Source organism: Ahaetulla prasina, chromosome 1 (genome assembly GCF_028640845.1).
Source record: "Ahaetulla prasina isolate Xishuangbanna chromosome 1, ASM2864084v1, whole genome shotgun sequence".
Taxonomy (NCBI): Eukaryota; Metazoa; Chordata; class Lepidosauria; order Squamata; family Colubridae; genus Ahaetulla; species Ahaetulla prasina.
In genome coordinates, this window is record NC_080539.1 from 154569449 (window position 1) to 154589181 (window position 19733).

Here is a 19733-nt window from a genome sequence, read left to right on the forward strand (position 1 = left end):
ACAATAATATAGTTTCCACTCTCAATGTTATTACTTTCCCCATCATTTCAAATATCATTTTCTCCAATTGTTGCCAAAACTTTTAACCTTATCACAATTATACCACATATGTTCATAAGTCCCCAATTCCATCTCACATCTCCAACATTTTTACTAGTTTTTTATCCATTTGTGACAATCTTACTGAGTCAAATACCATTTCAAACAACTTTATAATTGTGCTCTTTAATCCTTATAGATAAAGTTCTCGTAATTCTACTCTTCCAATTCACATTCCAATCTGATTCTGGTATTTCAATATTAAGATCTTTTTCCCAATTTGTCCTCATCACTCTTTGTAATTTTTCATCAGAATTTATAATCTTATAAACCCTACTAACGAGTCCCTTTAGCCCAATTTCATCTTTCATAATCCGAGATACTAAATATTCAAATTCAGTTTCACATCTATTTATCGAATAATTTTCCTTTAGTTTTTTGTCCATTTTTCTATCTGTATTTTTCAAACCAACTTAACCCTAATTTTTCAATAATTTCTTTATTCCTCCTTTCATTTCCCATAACTTTTATCCAATCTTTAATAATTTCTATATTTTCCTCTTTAATCACTTCATTACGCTTTTATATTATTTTTAATCGCCAAATTCCAGTTGTCTCCCCAAAAGATTATATCCGAATTAAAATTTTAACAAATTTGTTCCACATTTTTACTTAATCCTTTAACCAATAACTTCTACTTACACATTTTAAATTTGCTTTATCTAAAACCACCTTGATCCAAATTTCTATATCCCTTAACTCTAAATCTCTCCAATAATTATCTTCACCTTTAAGTATTTTTACCACTATCCGGATACCATACGCACAGTAATAATTAAATAATTTGGGGATTCCTAATCCACCTTCCTTTTGATTTTGATACCACATTTTCTTCACTAATCTGGGTCTTTTGCCACCATTGCAAAATTTATCCAGTTTTTCTGATATCCTTCAATATCTTTCTCTGTCAGATTTAGTGGTAGCATCTCGAATAAAAAGTTGAACTTGGGCAGCAACATCATCTTACACATTGCAATTCTACCAAACCAAGACAACTTTAAAATTTTATATTTATCTATCTTCTTCTCAATTTCGTTAATCACCACATCATAATTAAGTTTTTCAATTCTTTAACCTTAAGTGAAAGCACTATACCCAAATATTTCAATGTGTTTTAATCCTTATCCCAAATTGCTCTTGCATATTCTCAGACTCATTACCATTACTATCCATCAATAATTCTGACTTTGACCAATTTACTTTCAATCCTGTCATTTCTTCAAATTCTATCAAATGCTTATATATCTTTTCAAATCTTTCTACATTTTTCAAAATAATTAAAGTATCATCCGATACAAATTTATCTTATACCCTTATATCCTTCTAATTCTTCATCTTTTCTATCATTTTGTCAATATTTCCATAGCCAATAAAAATAATGTTGGGGACAGGGACATCCTTGTCTCGTACCAGCTTCTAATTTTATCTCTTCAGTTAATATTCCATTCACCTTCACTCTTGCACTGCTCTTTTGGTACAATTTTGAAATAACATGTATAAACTTATTACCAAAGCCTAAAGCCTCCACAATTACTTTAATTGTTTCCCATTGTACAGAATCAAAAGCTTTAAAAATATCCAATGATACTATACCAATTTTATCACCATTATATTCAGCTACATCTATAATATTTAATACTCTTCTAACAATATCACTCATGTATCTACCCTTCACAAAGCCTACTTGATTATAACTTATATATCTATCTATAAATCTATTTAATCTATTACTTATAATAGCAGTAAATATCTTTGCATCCTGATTAATTAAAGAAATGGGCCGATAGGACTCAATCCTTTCTAAATCTTTATCTGGTTTAGGAATTAGGATATCACCGTTCTATTCCATGACGAAGGTACTTCCCACCATGTAATATTCCATTGAATAATTTTTGCAGTCTTGGTATTATTAATTCTTTAAATTCTTTATAAAACTCAACAGGTAATCCATCCTCACCTGGAGCTTTCCCTAATTTTAATTTTTGTATTATTCCATTAATCTCATCTTGTGTTATATCTTCTTCCATCAATTCCTTATATGTTTGATCAATTTTCACCACATACTTTTCTAAATAGCTTTGCAATTTTCCCCGATTAATTGGTTTCTTTGAATATAGATTCTGAAAAAAGTTTCTAACCACTTCACATTTCTCTAATTTTTTATAACATCTTATACCTCTATCATCTATCAAAACTCCAATTTCTCTCTTCTCTTTTATCTTTCGCCATCTTTGCCAATAATTTAGAATTTCTATTACTAAATTCAAAAATTCCTATTTAAAATCTCAAATTTCTTTTACTAACTCTGTATCTTCTTCTATCATTTTATTTCTTAACATATTAAGCTCCTGAAGAATTTTTTTTCTTTAGTAAGCAAAAATTGATTTTCCAATTCTTTAATCTTATTTTTATCTCTTTCCATTTTAATTTTATAATTTTTATATTTCCTACTTGATAATTTGATACTCTCCCCTCTAAACACCGCTTTCATCGCATCCCAAACAATTTCAAATTTAACCTCCCCGTTATCATTTAATCTCCAACTTTCCTCCAATTTTTTAAGTATCCATTTTTTATCCTTTTCATTTTTATACAATTTCTCGTCATATCTCCAATAGCTTCTTTTTTTCTCAAAATTAAAATCTAAGTCCACCATAACTTCTGCATGATCAGAATCTTTAAAAATTCCCACATCTACCTTATCCACATTATTCAACAAATCTTTAGAAAGAAAAATATAATCAATTCTAGAATATGTATTATATATCTTAGAAAAAAAAGTGTATACTCTCTCAATTCCTTTAACCTCTCTCCACACATCAACCACGCCGTTTCGAAGCATCCACATATTTAAAATCCCCATTTTATTTGCTCCTCCACAGCGGTGGGATTAGTACTGTCTATTTTATCTCTGATTAAATTAAAATCCCCAGCCACAATTACTTTCCTACACTTTCATTCTCCAAAATTTTGTTATTTTTCAAGAAATTCTCTTTGTTTTCATTCGGTAAATATAAATTAACAAGTGTCACTTTTTCCTCATTAAGATTTCCAACAATTATTACATATCTTCCATCTTCATCCAAAATTACCTTATGTTTTCAAAGTACACCCTATCTGATATCAGTGTTGCAACTCCTCTAGCTTTTGAAGTTCCAAATGCTTTTCATATATTTGCATACCTTTTATATACATTCTATTTGAATCTTCAGATTTCTGATGGGTTTCTTGTAAAAATAAAATGTCTGGTGAATCCCTTTTAATCTTAAGCTCCAATCTTCTTCTTTTAATCTGATTCCCTGTACCCTTCACATTCCATGACATTATTTTTATAACTCCCATTTAAAATATAAATTTTTAATCCTATCCCGCATCTTCCTTTCTGTGCCCCCACCACCCGACATTAAACTACCATATAAACAACAATAAGAAAACAGAAAAAACAAAACAAACAAACAAACAATAAAATACAAACAATCTTCTTCCCCACATCCTCATCGGTTTCGCCTCTATAAAGAGAATGGGGAGAGGGACGTGCCAATGCCCGGCACTTCTTTCGGGCTGCCTATTTAAATTCATCACACAAAAAAAAAGATGGCGATGACCCGCATTCAGCTTCATATTTTCCAAGACTCTTATCTGCTTCTTCTCCTACTGTATCCTCACGACTCATCTTCTGTTCAACCAACACAGGTGATATTTCTTTCCTCTTTAACCCTTTAGAGTCTTGCCTCCAATAGCCCCTTTTTCTTCTTCTGAGATTGATGTTTCCACGTATGTTCCACCCATCTGAAGCATTTGATCTTTTATCTCCATTAAATCCTCCATCTCAATCAGTCCAAGCTCCGTAAATATAATAATGCATCTATATCTGGGGTGATTGTACGCATCCTTCCTTTATAAAAAAATTTCAATTGTTGTGGTGGCCTCCAATTGTATTTAATTCCATTATCTCTCAAAACTTTTGTAATTGGTTTTAAAAAAAATCTCCATGCCCTTTCTTCTCTTGATATATCCGGGAAGACTTGAATAGTCTTCCCTTCAAACTTCAAAGCATCTCCCAACTCTCTTAACTTGGCCATAACTTCCAACTTATCACCAAGATTTGCGAACCTGACAAGCACATTCCTGTTAGAACCATTTTGCCTTCTATATCCAATTCTAAAGACGCTTGCCAGGTCTGCTATTGTGAACGTAAGTTGCGTATCCAAATCATTAATCCATTTCAAAACCCGCTGTTTCAATTTATCTTCCCTTTCTTCCGAGATTCCTCTAATAACGAAATTATATTTCCTCATCTCTTCTTCCAAAAGACAAATTCTCTTATCTTGCTGCTCATTTTTATAAAATATTTTGCCAATTTGCCGATCTACTTTTGCCTCATGCACATGCAGCTGCTCCATTTCATCTTTAATCATTGTCATTTCCTCTTTTTGTTTAACAAAGTTATCATTCATATCTTGCTTTAAATTTTGCACTTCGGATGTCAGTTTAAATGTCAAATTATCTATACGCTCTGATAGTGCTGCTATTTTTTCCCCAATTTTATTTAAAGCTGCAGCAATTTGCTGCGTTTCTGAAAGTTGTTGAGTCATTTTGAAAAAAAAAAAACCAAAAAATTTCTCAAACTGGGATTCCAATTTTTCAAAGAGTCTTAGTGAAGATCAAAGGACAGCAGTCAAACCAATTTTACAGAGGGTCTTGATGAAGATCAAGGGACGACAATCTTTTAATTGAAGCGAAACGGCTTATTTGCACTCGTTAGTAGCTTATCAGTAACTTATGAGTCATATTCACTCCACAAAGAAACACAATTACCTCACAGCTTAATCAGCGCCATTTTTTCTCCACGTCGGCAGAGAAAAAAAAAAAACAAACCAGCTTGAACTTCAAAACAAAGTCCTTTTTTTGTTTTCTGTAATATAAACAAGCTATTAATTTCCTCTCAAAAGAAAAATAATTAAAAAAAAATTATCCACCTAATAAAAGCTTCTTCAGCCAGTCAGCCAGTCAGTCCAGCACAAAAGATCGATCTCTTCAATTAAAATTCTTCTCATTAGCAAATTCAGTCTTTGATATTCCTTAGCCTCAGCATTTAACACAGAACACGATAATTATAATAAGGAAAGCAAAAGACAGCAGTTTATTCCAAACTCATTGTATCTGCCAGTTCGGTCATCCCACGCAGTAAAAACTCCTTAATTCAAGCAGTTTCAGATGACCTACCAGTTTTAAATTCAGTCTGCTGGGCTATTAACACTTCCACTTCATGATTTATTAACTTTCATCCATAACGGTGCATTCCAAACAGCATTAATCCTCATAAATCTTCATTATTAAGCCCTGTGAAGTGAAGGAAAGGTCCTTACCCCACCACGGTCATGGCCACGCCCCATAAAGCTTGGTTCTTAAAGCCCATGAATGTGATCTTCCAGAAGTCATAGTGTAGCATATGGCAACTTTAAGACTTGTGGACGTCAATTCCCAGAATTCTTCAGCCAGCCATGCTGACTAGGAAATTCCCGGAAATTCCGGGAGTTGAAGTCCACAAGTCTTGAAGTTATTAAGTTAACATAAAAAGAAATATGTTTCATTGGCCCATTCAATTTGCCTAAGAGCCCATATTAATGCATATGCAGAACTCATGGCTGTGAACTGTGCTAAATTTTCTTCCTTATCTGTATACCTTTTGGGGTTTACAGGTAGTCCTGTATAGTAGCCATAATTGTAACTTGAATTTCCATTGCTAAACGAAGGGGTTGTTAAGTGAGTTGCGCTTATTTTAATGACCTTTTTGCATAAGGGGATGTTCAGCGAATTACTGCAGTGGTTAAATGAATCACATGGTGGTTAAGCAAATCTGGTTTCCCCCCTTAACTTTGCTTGTTGGAATCTGGTTGGGAAGGTCGCAGATGGCTATCATATGGCCCTAGGGTATTGCAAACATTGTAAATACATAGTGGTTGCCATATGCCCAAATTTTGATCATGTGACTATGGTGATCATAAATGCGAGGACTAATCAGTGTTGTAATGTCAGGCACAAATACCCAGGAGCATTAATTGAGTTCAAAGCACAGAAGAATTTATTATTGCTACGTCTAACATAAGAATCTAGTCAACTATTGGTCAAAGCTAAATTGGCATTAGATAAGAGTCAAGGGGACACGATGGCTCAGGGTCTAGGACGTCGAGCTTGTCGATCGAAAGGTCGGCAGGTCAGCGGTTCGAATCCCTAGTGCTGCCGTGTAACGGGGTGAGCTCCCGTTACTAGTCCCAGCTTCTGCCAACCTAGCAGTTTCAAAAGCACGTAAAAATGCAAGTAGAAAAAATAGGGACCATCTTTGGTGGGAAGGTAACAGCGTTCCGTGCGCCTTTGGCGTTGAGTCATGCTGGCCACATGACCACGGAGACGTCTTCGGACAGCGCTGGCTCTTCGGCTTTGAAACGGAGATGAGCACCGCCCCCTAGAGTCGACAACGACTAGCACGTATGTGCGAGGGGAATCTTTACCTTTACCTTAAGAGTCAGTGGAATTCATTGGGGTGGGCGTGGGGGCTGGAGTTGGCTACCTTGTGGAAATTCAGTGACTCCAAATGATGACACGTTTAATCTCACCTTCCAGTCCAGGATGCTCTTTCCCTACATGTTTGAATGATTGCTAAACGAATAAGTTGCAAGACGAGGACTATCGGTATATATCTATACTTATCCAAGGTTCTTGGGAAGAACTTGATGTGTAGGAAGCTAAACTGGCAGCTGTGATTTCATCTTGCTAATAATCCCCTGTAGGTTGCAAAAACAATTTCATAGAATAAGACATACTTATTCTTCCGTGCAGGACTGGCATAAAATTGAAATTTACTAGTAATTTTAATGGGGTTATTTATGGTTTTAATATGTATTTTAATTATTGAATATGTTTTTTAAATTGGTTTTTAATTGTATATTGTATGTTTTCATTGTGTTTTACTTGGCTGTAAACTGCCCTGAGTCCTTCGGGAGAAGGGCGGTATAGAAATTAAATTATTCTATTCTATTCTATTCATTAAATGTCTGATGATGACGGTCTGTTTTTTTTTTCTCTTTAAAACCACAGGAATGGATACAAGTTCCTGTACTGTTCAGCCCGTGCTATTGGGATGGCAGATATGACTCGAGGTTACTTGCATTGGGTGAATGAGCGGGGAACGGTGTTACCGCAAGGGCCTGTGTTGTTGAGTCCCAGCAGTTTGTTCTCAGCTTTTCACAGGTATCACAGCTCTTGGTTCTTGTAACCCTAAATGAGCGTATCTCAATCCTGGCCCTTTTAAGAGGTGTGGATATCATCTCCCAGAATTCCAGCTAAGGAATTCTGATAGTTGAAGCTCACACCTCTTAAAAGGGCCACAGCTGAGAAACACTGCTGTGAACAGGGTGTAGTTATTTCCATCCCTGAAATGATTCAGGGGTTAGACCAGGGTTGTCAAACGCACGTCGTCAGGGCGGCGTCACATGATGTATTGGGATTTTTCTCCCCCTTCGCTAAACTGGGCGTGGGTGTGGCCAACACGTGACGCATCCGTCCCATAGGCCGGGAGTTTGACAGCCCTCGGTTAGACCTATTATACAAGAAGATTAAGATTCAACAGTTACATACTGTTGCAAAGGTATCATTATACTTGTGTAGTGACCCACAAAATGTAGTAACAAAGTATATTGTTGTCCAGTAATACATGTTGTTGCGTTCAGTATTTATGGGTCAACTCTCGTGAAAGGTAATTATGAGATCCCAATGAAAAAGCAGTGAGATTTACATGTATGAATTTGGGACCTGTAATCAGTATTCACCTTAGGCTTATGCACAAAATTGCATTTTAATGGGAAATGTTTTAAAGAAGAGTATTTTCCCCACTAAATATGTTCTTAATCCACTTGCTTCTTGTTTGCATTGAATAAAAATAAGCTAAAATAAAAACATTTGATCTTTGTATTTCTAAAATATAGCAGATTGGAAAACTTTCTCTTTCTGATTTGATGTTGTCCATTGTTGAAGAAGGAAATCAGATAATCATAAAATAATTATAAGGCTGATATATTTATCAGTAAATTATACATTTTTTTTTGAAGACTGAAAGTTTATCCAAATGAACCACAGCTCTCACATTGCCAAAATCAGTAGGTTTATAGCAATACAATCGGCCTTTTCCATGTACGTAGAATGAGTCTTCGTGTTTAATTTAGCCCTATGGACCATAAAAAATTTCTGAAAACCTTGAGAGATTATTAGAAGTCTTCATCAATTGAAACTGTTCACATAGTTGAAAGAAATATACTGTGTACCATTTACGCATAAAGCATTATCATTTAATATTTCACCTTATTTTATTTATTTTTACCTAATTTTATTTTCTTCTTTTATTTCAGGGAAGTGATAGAGAAGAAGCCAGAGAAATTTAAAGTTCAGTGTTTAACAGACATAAAAAACTTATTTCATCCTAACACAGAACCTTTTTATGCTGCCTTTGGCAACAGGCCTGCAGTAAGTACCGATTGTGATGATAATTCCCGAAGAGTTCTTCCACAGAAGTATTGGCACTGCAGGATTCATTTTTCAGTTCAGAAGTATTCTCCAGATTCTGCTAAACTACAGCTCCTACCACCCCAGTTGGCAATGCTGGCTTGGGCCATTTGGACCTGTTCTTACCACCCCAGACCCCTGATCTGGTTCAGAAGGATGCCATCGTTGGTGGTATCAAAAGATACTAAGAGATATCAGTGCTACATATTGGAGTCCAGACAACCTATTTCCTCCAGGAATGCCCATTGAAACTGCAGTCTCCCAATGTTGCTGGATCCTGCAATCGTTTTTTGAGGAGGGATCAGACCATGTCCTCCAGAGTCAATAGAACCATCCCCTCTCTCAAGGATGAGTTCACCATTACGTAGATCCAACTATACCACCCCCTGGGAGACCTTGACCAACCAGAATGGACATCGATCTGAAACACAGGTGGCCATACTTACACCACCACCCTCAAAAAAACCCTGTCCCTTATCTCAGGACTAACAGGTTCAAATACTTCTTAGATAATGTAACTAGACTGTGCCTCAATCACCTGCAAAGGACTTGCATGACTGACCTCCAGCTCAAAGTGGATCAGACTCAATAGATAATGAGAATAGCCCTCAATGACCTTATATGTATTTTACTGGTCCCCACTGGTCCCTCCCTGCCTAGGTGTAATTGAATCAGCTTAGATCTGCAGATGGGCAATCAGTAGACAGCAGAGAAATACATACACTGCTCTTATCTTCTCAAGATAATCCTTAACAAAGGTATTTTATCTGTGCTCAGATACACTCTTCTATACTGCTTCCATTCCCTAGGCAGCCAGATCAAGTATTCACTGAATGTGTCAGGATTCCAAGTAACACCCCCAATGAAAGACGAGTCCAAGGCTTGAGGTTCCTCAAAGTTCCATTTTATTAGAGATGTCATATTGGCACATCTGGGAAAACCCGAATCTGAAAGCTTCTGGGTTTTCCCCACCCAAAGGAAAGTCAAAGTCCCTTCCCCTGCACCCACATGACCATCAAATGATCCAATCAATCCACCATCCCAACTGGAGATGTCTCCCAGTCACACCACTCTAGGTGCAGGCTGAATGTCCTTGACTCCTAGAGAAAAGAATGTTATTATGGCTATATATCTTTACCACTCCATGCTATCCCCTCTCCCAGTTTCCCACAGCACCAAGTGTGGCAGCCCTGAAGATCCAAAGAAAAAGATGGCGTCCAGGGTTGACAGAATGTTTATGAAACTCTGCCGCTTGTTTTTAATGGTGATAATGACCAGGAAATAAAAAAAAATGTTGGAAAACAACGGTGGCAAATCATTTATGTGTTATTGCTGTGAAAACTACTCTCTCAGAAGTTCAGATCAACTTTAAGGAATCAGTTCTTGGGATATATATTTTATAACTTAAATTTTATGAAGTGCCTCCATTATATACACCTAAAACTTTCTGGGTTATTTTATTGAGATTCATATATTTTGGTTCTTTTATCCAGGATGTGTACTCATACAAGCAAGTTGGAGTTTCACTAAACAGAATATTCACTGTTAATCCAAAAGGAGAACTAATTCAAGAACATGCTAAAACTAACATTTCATCGTGAGTATCTTTCTGTTGCTTATATAATTCTGATTTTCCTCCTCAAGTCCCTGATGCTGGAAATTATAACAGGAATTAAATGAATTGACTGGAAATAAAAATTCAGTGATATGATGCGTATTCCTAAACATTCATTTTGGTTGTGTAGAGATTAACATCAAAGAGTAGGATTCAACATTTTCTTTATTTAAACAGTCTCTTTGTTAAAGGACATACACTTTTGGTTTTAAAATATACTTGCGGTGATTTAAAAATGCTCTCTTAAGATTTCAATAAGGGGAGGTTATTTGTGCATACAACAAAATAATCAAGTAATCATTTCTAAAAAAGTGACTGAGTCCTGTTGTAGGTATAACCCATTAACAACTTTTCTCCTTTCCAAACCTTTGTTTTTGGCTGTCTCATAAGCTGTCTGTTTGTCTACTAAGTGGTTATGTTTGATAGGTTTTCTGAAGTTGAAATTCAGGCGGGAAAAATATTTGGAAGTGGCTATAGAGCGAAATGTAACACTTTGCTACAAATGGAGTTTTCCAGGGGTTAATTAATTTGATTAGGAAAAATGAGATCTTGTTGCTTTCACCTGGATCTCTACCCTGCTGTTTCTAATCTTCTGTTGTGTCTTGCCCACTCTCACAGCAGCCGGGGCCTTCTTATCTGCTCCCGAACACGGAGGAATGTATGCCTCCCGGCCCCAGTCCTGGCTCCATGCCCAGACAAGCTGAAGAGGAGGGGGCACCTCCCGTTCCCAGCCCTAGCTCCATGCCCAAGCAGGCTGCAGAGGAGGGAGCACCCCCCGGCCCCAGCCCTGGCTCCATGCCCAGGCAAACGGAGCAGCTAGACCCCTCCCCCTCCTCCACAGCATGTGAGCCTGAGGAAAGTTTATTTCCAACAGCTGCTGATTGGAGTGACCCTCGCATCAGAAGACTGGATAGGCGGAGGCAACAGAAGGAAGGGAGGGGCAGGCCTTAATGAGTGCTGAGTCATGGAGCCACACCCCATGGCCTATATAAAGGATCTGCTTTCTGGCAGTCTCTGAGTCAGGCAAAGTCGAACTTATCTTGCTGAAGTCACTTTCTGGTCTCCTGCCTGCTCTGAGGACTTTGCTAGGACTTTGGGCAGAGCTGCAGAGGCAAGCCTGATTCGGATTTCCCTGACCCGGCCGTCAGCGGAGGAGTGGGACACAACATCTTTGAAATCCAAAGATCAGGATAATTTCAGTTTGGCCATTGAAAGCCTTACTTTTAAAAACACCTCACATGTTCACCATTTCTAAAAGCTGCAGGAGATGCCTTTGTAGCTTTTGTTTTTACTTCAGTGGGTTTTGTAAATCTGTTTTGGCTTATTTTCTTACATATTTCTTAAATATTTTCTTACAAGTCTTTTGCTGCAAGACTGACTGTGGTTTACAAATCTTCAAGCAGCATCCCAACTCTACTCTTCCTAGCAGTGTTTTAGAAAATCGCACCTCAACGCCTAACATTCAGAAATAAGTTAAAAGGCTGTAGGGATGTTATGTTTTTCTGATTATTTTGCCTGAGTTGTGTTCATGCAATTCACGACATCAGTAATATAGTGAATAATGTTTTGATTTTCACCTTTTTACTGTTTTATAAGCGGTCCAAAGTTGCCTTATTGGTGAGAAGGGCAGCGTAGAAATTAAACAAATAAATAAAATAGTTCAGATAATATCTCAGATGTTTCTCTCTCTTTCTCCTCCACCCCTGCACTCCCCCCTCTCCTCCCTCACAGGTATGTAAGACTTTGCGAAGTGGTGGATCATGTATTTCCCTTGCTGAAAAGAAGGCATTCTTCAGATTTCCCCTGTTCTGACACCTACAGTCAGTTCACATACTGGAGGGAGCCACTGCCACCTTTTGAAAATCAAGATATTCATTCTAGTTTGCCAGAACTCTTTTGAAACATCTTGGCGGCATCTCAACATCTCAGCTCTTCTGTGCTTCAGTTGTTCAACTGGATTTTGCGCCTCAAACAAAATTTGGGATGCAGTGGTTTAAAAAAAAAAACCAGTTCAGAAATTACCTTTGTTCTTTAAAAGCATTTCTGAAGGTTGTCCATCCAGCTCTTCACCAGCATAATGCTTAAGAGGTACCCAATGCCATGCATTCTTTTGAAAGGGACAGTTCCGGATGCCGTGGTAGTGGGTATCTCAAAGTCCTCTATGGTCTTCAGTGTTTCCATGTGAGCTTTGAAAGCACAGTGATGTGCTTGCCTCTTGAAGCACTACTGGAGCCATTCCATCCCCTACTTCTCAGGTAGAGGAAGAGGAAACAACTCTAAGCCTCCGAGGTGTAACACGTACATTTTCTATACTCCCCCCCCCCAAAAAAAAACCCAGTCATTAACAAAATACATTGAGATCAAGTGAGCAAAATTCAGTCGATCGATAAGCTTAACACAGCATGGCTGTGATCACTAGCACTGTACTAGTTTTGTATTGATAGGGGTATGATTCTAACCTCCAATTCCGTCAGTATGTTCCATTGCCAAATTGTTCTTTCAATTTCATTGTTACGATGAAAATCTCTTTTATTTATGGAATTGAATGCACTTCGATTATCATTTTCATGCGACTAGTCGGCTCTACTAAGTTTAGGCCCTATTTTACCAAACGAAACCTTGAGCCTGCTACCATTACTGTATGCTGTGTTTCATCTTAATCTTGCTGGAAGGTTTGGGCCCTCCAGAGGTCCTACAGTGCAATATTTTTATGGTCATAGCTACGAGTTCACTACTATGACATATACGCTTTTCAAATAGTGTGTCTTAGAAGGATACTTGGCAGCGGAGTCCTCTGCCTTTCCTGGTTTCTTTTCCATGAAGAGCGATGCCATTTAAGTAGAAGTGCGCTCTTCCCATCTATCATAATAATACGTAAAGGTTTCTGCTTCCAATTGCAAAGGAAAACATGTCTGGAAGTATTTTTAGTGAACTTTCTTGAATTGCTTCGTTGCTGGTTCAGCATATTTTATTTGCACTATGTGAATTAGATGTGAGGTGTGAAGGAGTTGGCTGATTTTAAATCCTCTGAAGATTCCTCTCGGTATTTTTCTTTTATCACACAATTTTGAGATTAATATGATTTGGGGTGTCCTTCATTATAGACAGCCTTTACTTGATAGTTTTTCCTTTACATTTCGTTTTTTTCTTGATACCTTTAGGAGACATTATCTTCCTTTTATTTTTTGTTACGTTTGACTGTCTTGAGATTCAATATTATAATGAATATTTTAGATTGTTTTTGAGAGAAGCTGCTTTTTACAAGTTGCTGGCCTTCTTTAAAATGCAGATTTCCATTGTTTATACTGAATATCAAATTATCTTTTTAAAAAAGAAAATCCTTGCTTTTATTAAACTATTTCCTTTTAATATTTATTGGAAGGTTGCTAGGTAATCTGTTTATATAAAGACAACAGGCCTGAGGCCTGTAAGTCTTTTTTAAAAGTTAAGAGACTGGGCAAAATTAATGCTGTTGAGATGGTTAGAACTTATGTTAAAATATATTTCTCACTGTGTTGAAATTTAATTCCAGTATTTTTCTCTTGCTGATCTCCGAGTAAATAATACCCCTCAGAAGAAATTGTTTGGAATCCTTGAATTTTGATATACCTCACCTGCCATTATATACATTCTGCTTGTTTTAAAAGGGAACTTAGAATTCTGTCTATTTGTGTTTTCATAACTGCACTCTAGTAGCTCCCAAATATTGTGGCCAAATCCAGCTAAAGTTAATTATAATAAAGTTAAATTAGTTTCACTAACTTGAGCTAGATGTTTTTCCCCATAAATAATTACTTGGAAGTCCCAATAAAGTCATTTGGCCTAACTTCTGAAAAAAATAATAATAATGGATTGCTGTGTTAGTAACTTCTGCCTTTAACTGGATTTAGGATCCAAAGCTGCAAGCCAATTTTAAGCAAAGAAATTTGTTTGCCATTAAATCAGTGGGGCTTTTTCCACTGATAGTGAAAATTACATTCAGTATCATAGCTTGGCACTCTTTACATTTAATGAATTAATTTCACACTGGGTCTTATAGTGCACATTCTGCCAAATATTTATCCCCTTAGCTTTATGCTGCAAATGATACAACTACTCAGAAATAAGCTTCATCAGTACAGTTGGATTTCATCGTCTGTTAACTGTGTCTAAAATTTGCCATTTTAACCCTGTAAGACAGCCTACATGATTAAATCGTACGTTGTAGATTCTGTTCTCAACTTACAATCTTTGGAATGAAGATCGATTCAAATCAGGATTGTTGGTGACTATAGCCAGGGCCCAGCTAAAAATTGGTTTTAGGTTCCCATTTAATTCCTTCTGTGCTGTTAACTTTTTTGTGAATACACAACCCTTTCTGAAGCAGTATCACTGCTTCCTTTGATTACTGTTCTTGGCAGTCCAAAGCCGCATTTGTAAAATAATTTAAAATAAATACAAAGGCCAAAGGAGCATATAAAACCAAAACTGCTCAAGCCCCCAAGTCACTTTGCTTGACAGGGAAGGAGAAATGGGGTTTAGATTTGAATCCATTTCTCTCCTTCAAACTCTGTGGTTCAGCTTTTTGAAAAAAAAACTCCCGTCTCTAAAGCCCAAGCGATTTAAAATTAAAGGGGAATTACGTGTGCACAGCCAAATTTCTACATGATGTTTTGCTTCAGCAGGCATACAAGCATGCTCTTTTGTATTCCAATAGATGAATTAGGGCAGTGGGCCCCAACCTTTTGGCCGCCAGGGACCGGTGGTGTGGAGAGAGATATTTCCACGGACCGGAGGGAGCGTGGCTTCGCATGCTGCCCACATTCTGTGGATGGGGCTTTGCCCAGTTTCTGGCATGCAGTGACTTGATGCCGGTCCATGGACTGGGGGTGTTGGGGACCCCTGAATTAGGGTATTGATATCTGTAAGAAGATAAAACATCTCTAACGTCTGTTGCTTTCAATTGCAAAAAGCAACAACGAAAACCAGGACTAAATATTATGTCTCCAGTCTAAATTTATGATGAAGATCCAGTAAATCAATTGAAAGTAATTTGCAGTGGCAATTCTTATCAGCAGGTAGTTGATAAAGATGGAGTTGGATGCATAGGACTAGACCAGTGGCCCTCAACCTTTGGGTTCCATGGAGAGAGGTTTTTCCGTGGACTGGAGGGGGCGTGGTTTCATGTACTACCTGCATCCTGTGGATGGGGCTTTACTTGTTTGTGCGGCTTGGTTATTGGCATGACGCGGACTGGTGCAGGTCTATGGATCGGGGATTGGGGACCCCTGAACAAGATCACACATTCCATTTCATTCCCTTGAATGGGATTTTGTCATTTTCCTTGTCTTTGTCAATCTTATATGTTTTAAGTAGTACAATTGGACACCATCATACCTTGCTGGGATTAGTTAAGTGTCGTCGTCCACCCGTGTCCCCCGAATTATTTTTGAATGTACATTGATTCCTATAAATGGGCAATATCACGGGTACATAAAGAAATACAGGTACTGATCCAAAACCAGCATAATTTTAAGGTCTTTAATGTTCCCAAATTACTAGTTGAACAACATGAAATCTACTTCTCAGGTCCAAGAACACGATTATGGATTTAGCAACATTTGATAACCCAAAAGTCTAGCATGGGGAACAGAAAGCCATGGAAAAACCTGTTTCGATATTATCACTTTTGGGGCATGTATCTTTTATTGCAGAATGCTTCTCTTGCTTATTCCTCTTTCTTACGCACATTGCAGCCAGGATATGTGATTTGCCATTTTGAATTTGTATTTGATTTCTCAGAACAAAACGTGCACGATCCAGCTAAGGTTAAGCAGTAGTGTTGCATAGCGCTTTGGATCTTGCTTTGGTGCCGCTGTTTTACAGTCGCGGGCAGATGTTCTGCCTCCTGTTTTGCTCTGAACACATTTCGGGGGTATTGAATCTAAAACTCTGCCCAGTCCTATTAAACAGGTTTCATTCCCATTGACTTAAATTACAAGAACACGGCTAGAAATCAGTGGAATTTACTACTTGGTACGTGCAGTTTGTTTCTTATTCTAGTTTTTAAAGGATGAAAATGCTGCCTTATAAACGGGCTTCGTTTTAAGGAATTGTTCATAAACCAACAGTAAATATTTTTCAGGAATTCGACTGTGTCACCAAGGCTAAACTGAGAATCCTTGGGTGGGTCTGTTGTGATCGCCCCACACGTAACTCTACTGTGTTAATACTTGAGGCAAACTCTGGATTTCCATAAGAAGATGTGAATCCACTTGAGAAACCTTGGCAACCTTATTTTGTTCTTGTTTGCTGATTTTAATGTGCCTGGCATCAAATTTATTTTTTTAAAACTTGCCTAAGCTTTATTAGAAATGCTGTTGTGGTGTTGAATGTAGTTCCTGAGAGGATTTCAAATGATATTTATGGCATTGGTTGGGGAGGAATATTTTATAAAGCATTTTCAAGCTTTATTGTTAAAACTTACAATTAGTTGCAGATATGATTTCTAAATAGTTTTTAATTTGGCCAGGTAGTTCTGCATACATTAAAATGGCATGGATGAATTTGCACAATAAACATAGAATGGATGAATTAATTCTTTCTGTGAAAGAAAAAAAAACCAAGACCCTCTTTATTTCTGGTGTATTGATGGTTTTCTGTTACAGAAAATATACCTTTTTCTAAATGGAAAGCCAATATATGCTCTGTTTATACTGTCTCCTATATCTTAAAGTAGAATATGCAAGGTGGATCCCTGTTTATTTTGATACATTTTATGGCTATTCAGTTCGATATGTTGAAATTCAAATAATGGTGATGGGAATTTGAGGGCAAGTGGGAGAATTATTAAGGGATGTATTTGGGGAAAGTATTTTCTCTGTACATATATGCAGTAGTGCTGTTACTCTATAAAAAAAGATAATTTCATTTTGATGGTCAACAAAATGCAAATAAATATATTGTAATAAATTCAATCCATTGTGTGGCGCGTGATTTCAAAAGATGCACACTGAACAAATTTCAGCCCAAGCTAAGCTCTTTAGAATGTTTCTGGAGGTCGGGAGGAAAGTTTAAGCACAGCATATTAGAGATGAAAATTCCCGAGGGAAATGGAGACTCACAGGATTTCAAAGGTAGCTTCACTGAGAAACAGGATGTTTCCAAGCAGTGGCACCTACATTACAGACAAATCTTCTGCCAGCAATCCAAATGACTCAAATCACTTCTGACAGTTAGAAAAACCTTAAGAGGGAGGATGTTCCATAGGGTACAGTCATCAATACATCCATTAGGAATTCTGTTTGTAGTAATTTACGAAAATTTTGGATAGTTTTAAGGATTATTGTTTCATTACATATGTACTTATGTCTTAATTGTACACCACCAAGAGTCCATGTAGAGTGTGATTGTTGATAAATACAATAAATAAATGCAATTTCTGACTAAAAAAAAAAAGTCCCTGAGCCACCGATAGTCTTCAGTAACCGCCTTTAGGGTTGCGTGGTAGCTCTAGCTGGCTTGGGTCCCCAGCTTAAGTTTCCTTTTTTGAGCATTATGCCTGTGAGAAAGAAAAAACTGGAAATAAATATCAGAAGAAGGAACACAGTGTTGATTTTATTGCCCACCTAATGTAGAGGGTCCAGCAAAGTGGGCATGAAAAACTCCTTTTCGGGGTTGACCCCACTGCATTCTTGGTTCACTTCTCTGGTAGAGGAATCCTGAAGCAACTTGATTTTTTTGGTGCTTCTTCTTATATCAACCTTCCCCCGTTCCAAGGGAGGGTGGGAGGGGGAAGAGGGACCTGCCTCTTTGGTCTTTTCTATTGCAGAAACAGGTACAATATTAATGGAATGCTTTGACTACATCCTCAGTGCCTCTTTATCCAAGCAGCTTTTAGCAGAACAATTGATCGGTTAAGTTAACACAGGCAACAGCAACAACAACAATAAAAGCAGGGAGGGGGGGATTCCTCTTAATTCACTGGCAGCATAACGGAGAAGGATGAAGGAATGGGAGTGGCAGGAGCTGTCTGAAGTTCTCCAAGAACTGAGGTCAAGGTGTTTTAAAAGTCAGCTCCATGTTGTTGACAAGAACCTATTTATTAATTCAGGAAATCCATTTTCTCTGGCTATGATCAAGGCTTGCAAGCAAGCCTTTTCAGTTAAGTAGTATTTTCTAAATGCAACCTGTCTTTTGCCTTTTGTCTGCCAGAACCTTCAAAAAGGGAAATATTATTTTCTTTGGTGATCAAAAAAGAAAGTAAAAGGATTATAACAGTTCAAGTTTTTTTGTTTTTTTAAAATATCCTTTCCCTTTCCAGGCTGCTAGAAAGAACTTTGAAAGCTGAGATAGTATCGGATTGGGTTAGCTCAATATTCCAATTCTGAGAGCCAATTTAGTGTTGTGGATAAGACATCGAGGCTGGAAACTAGGAGACAGTGAGTTCTAGTTTTGCCTTAGATGTGAAGCCAGCAGGGTGACCTTCAGATAGTTGCTTTCTCTCAGTCCTAGGAAGGAGGCAACAGCAAATCACTTCTGAAAAACTTTGCTAAGGATAAAAGTCAATACAAGCGAAAGAAAAAAGGGCAAGGAAAGAGAACAGAATAGAATAGAATAGAATAGAATAGAATAGAATAGAATAGAATAGAATAGAATAGAATAGAATGCTGTGTCAGTCAAAATGCTTTGCTACCTCTGCACTCATATGATCCAATTTAGGGGCTTGACAACCAACATGTATTTATAATGCTTGTGGCATCCTGGGTTCACGTGATCATCATTTGTGACCTTCTTTTGTGTCCCTGATTATAGAATTCTTTATTGGGCAAGTGTGATTGGACACACACAAGGAATTTGTCTCTGGGGCATAAGCTCTCAGTGTACATACAAGCAACAAGTGATAATCAGAATCATAAAATACAAACGTCATAAATCATAGCTACAATACTCAGTGATAGTCATAGGATACTAAAGCGATCAACATAAATGATATTAGGATACTAGTAGGATTACAGCTTCCAGAATTCCCAGACCAGATTGGGAAAGGCTTGTTTTCAACGTGCTTTATATATATATATATATATATATATATATATTACAAAAGACGTACCGTAATCATCTACGTTGTCAAGTTTCATAGCTTTTCAAAACAATGCAGATGGACAGGCTTTGTAGTAGCTCAGAAAAACTGGGTGCCATTCATTGCCTAAGCACAGTTAACTTGCCAGGGGAAAAAAACAATGAAAGTGTAAAATAGAATAGCCATCGAATCAAATAAACTCTGGCCAACAGGATGACTTAATTTGACTGCTTATGAACTTTACGTCATGCTAATCCAAGATTTTCCGTTGCCAAGTAAGTAAAAATCTGAAAAGAGATTTGAGTCAGCCAGGCTTCATTACTTGTTTGGCCATGATATTTGCTCCATTTGCCAGCTGTTCCTGTGACTTGGCTCCCAAGGTTTTAGAAATCCCACAGC

At 37.3% G+C, this 19733-nt stretch overlaps 1 protein-coding gene across 7 annotated transcripts in view; it reads left to right on the plus strand.

Annotated features, from left to right (window-relative positions):
* The window catches only part of LPIN1 (lipin 1), a 141233-nt gene extending 124004 nt beyond the window's left edge, over nt 1-17229 (plus strand). For 4 of the 7 annotated variants that reach the window (XR_009154644.1, XR_009154643.1, XR_009154647.1 and 1 more), the window contains 3 exons: nt 7198-7350; nt 8505-9090; nt 10152-10255. Coding sequence is in view for 3 of the 7 variants with exons in the window: in XM_058178647.1 (XP_058034630.1) it covers nt 7198-7350; nt 8505-8619; nt 10152-10255; nt 12005-12173 (541 nt within the window). In the remaining 4 variants the exon portion in view is untranslated. Of the gene's footprint in view, nt 1-7197; nt 7351-8504; nt 9091-10151; nt 10256-12004 lie in introns of those variants that run through there. The other 3 variants (XM_058178647.1, XM_058178640.1, XM_058178622.1) reach the window with 1 other exon arrangement.
* The last annotated feature ends 2504 nt before the right edge of the window (nt 17230-19733 follow it).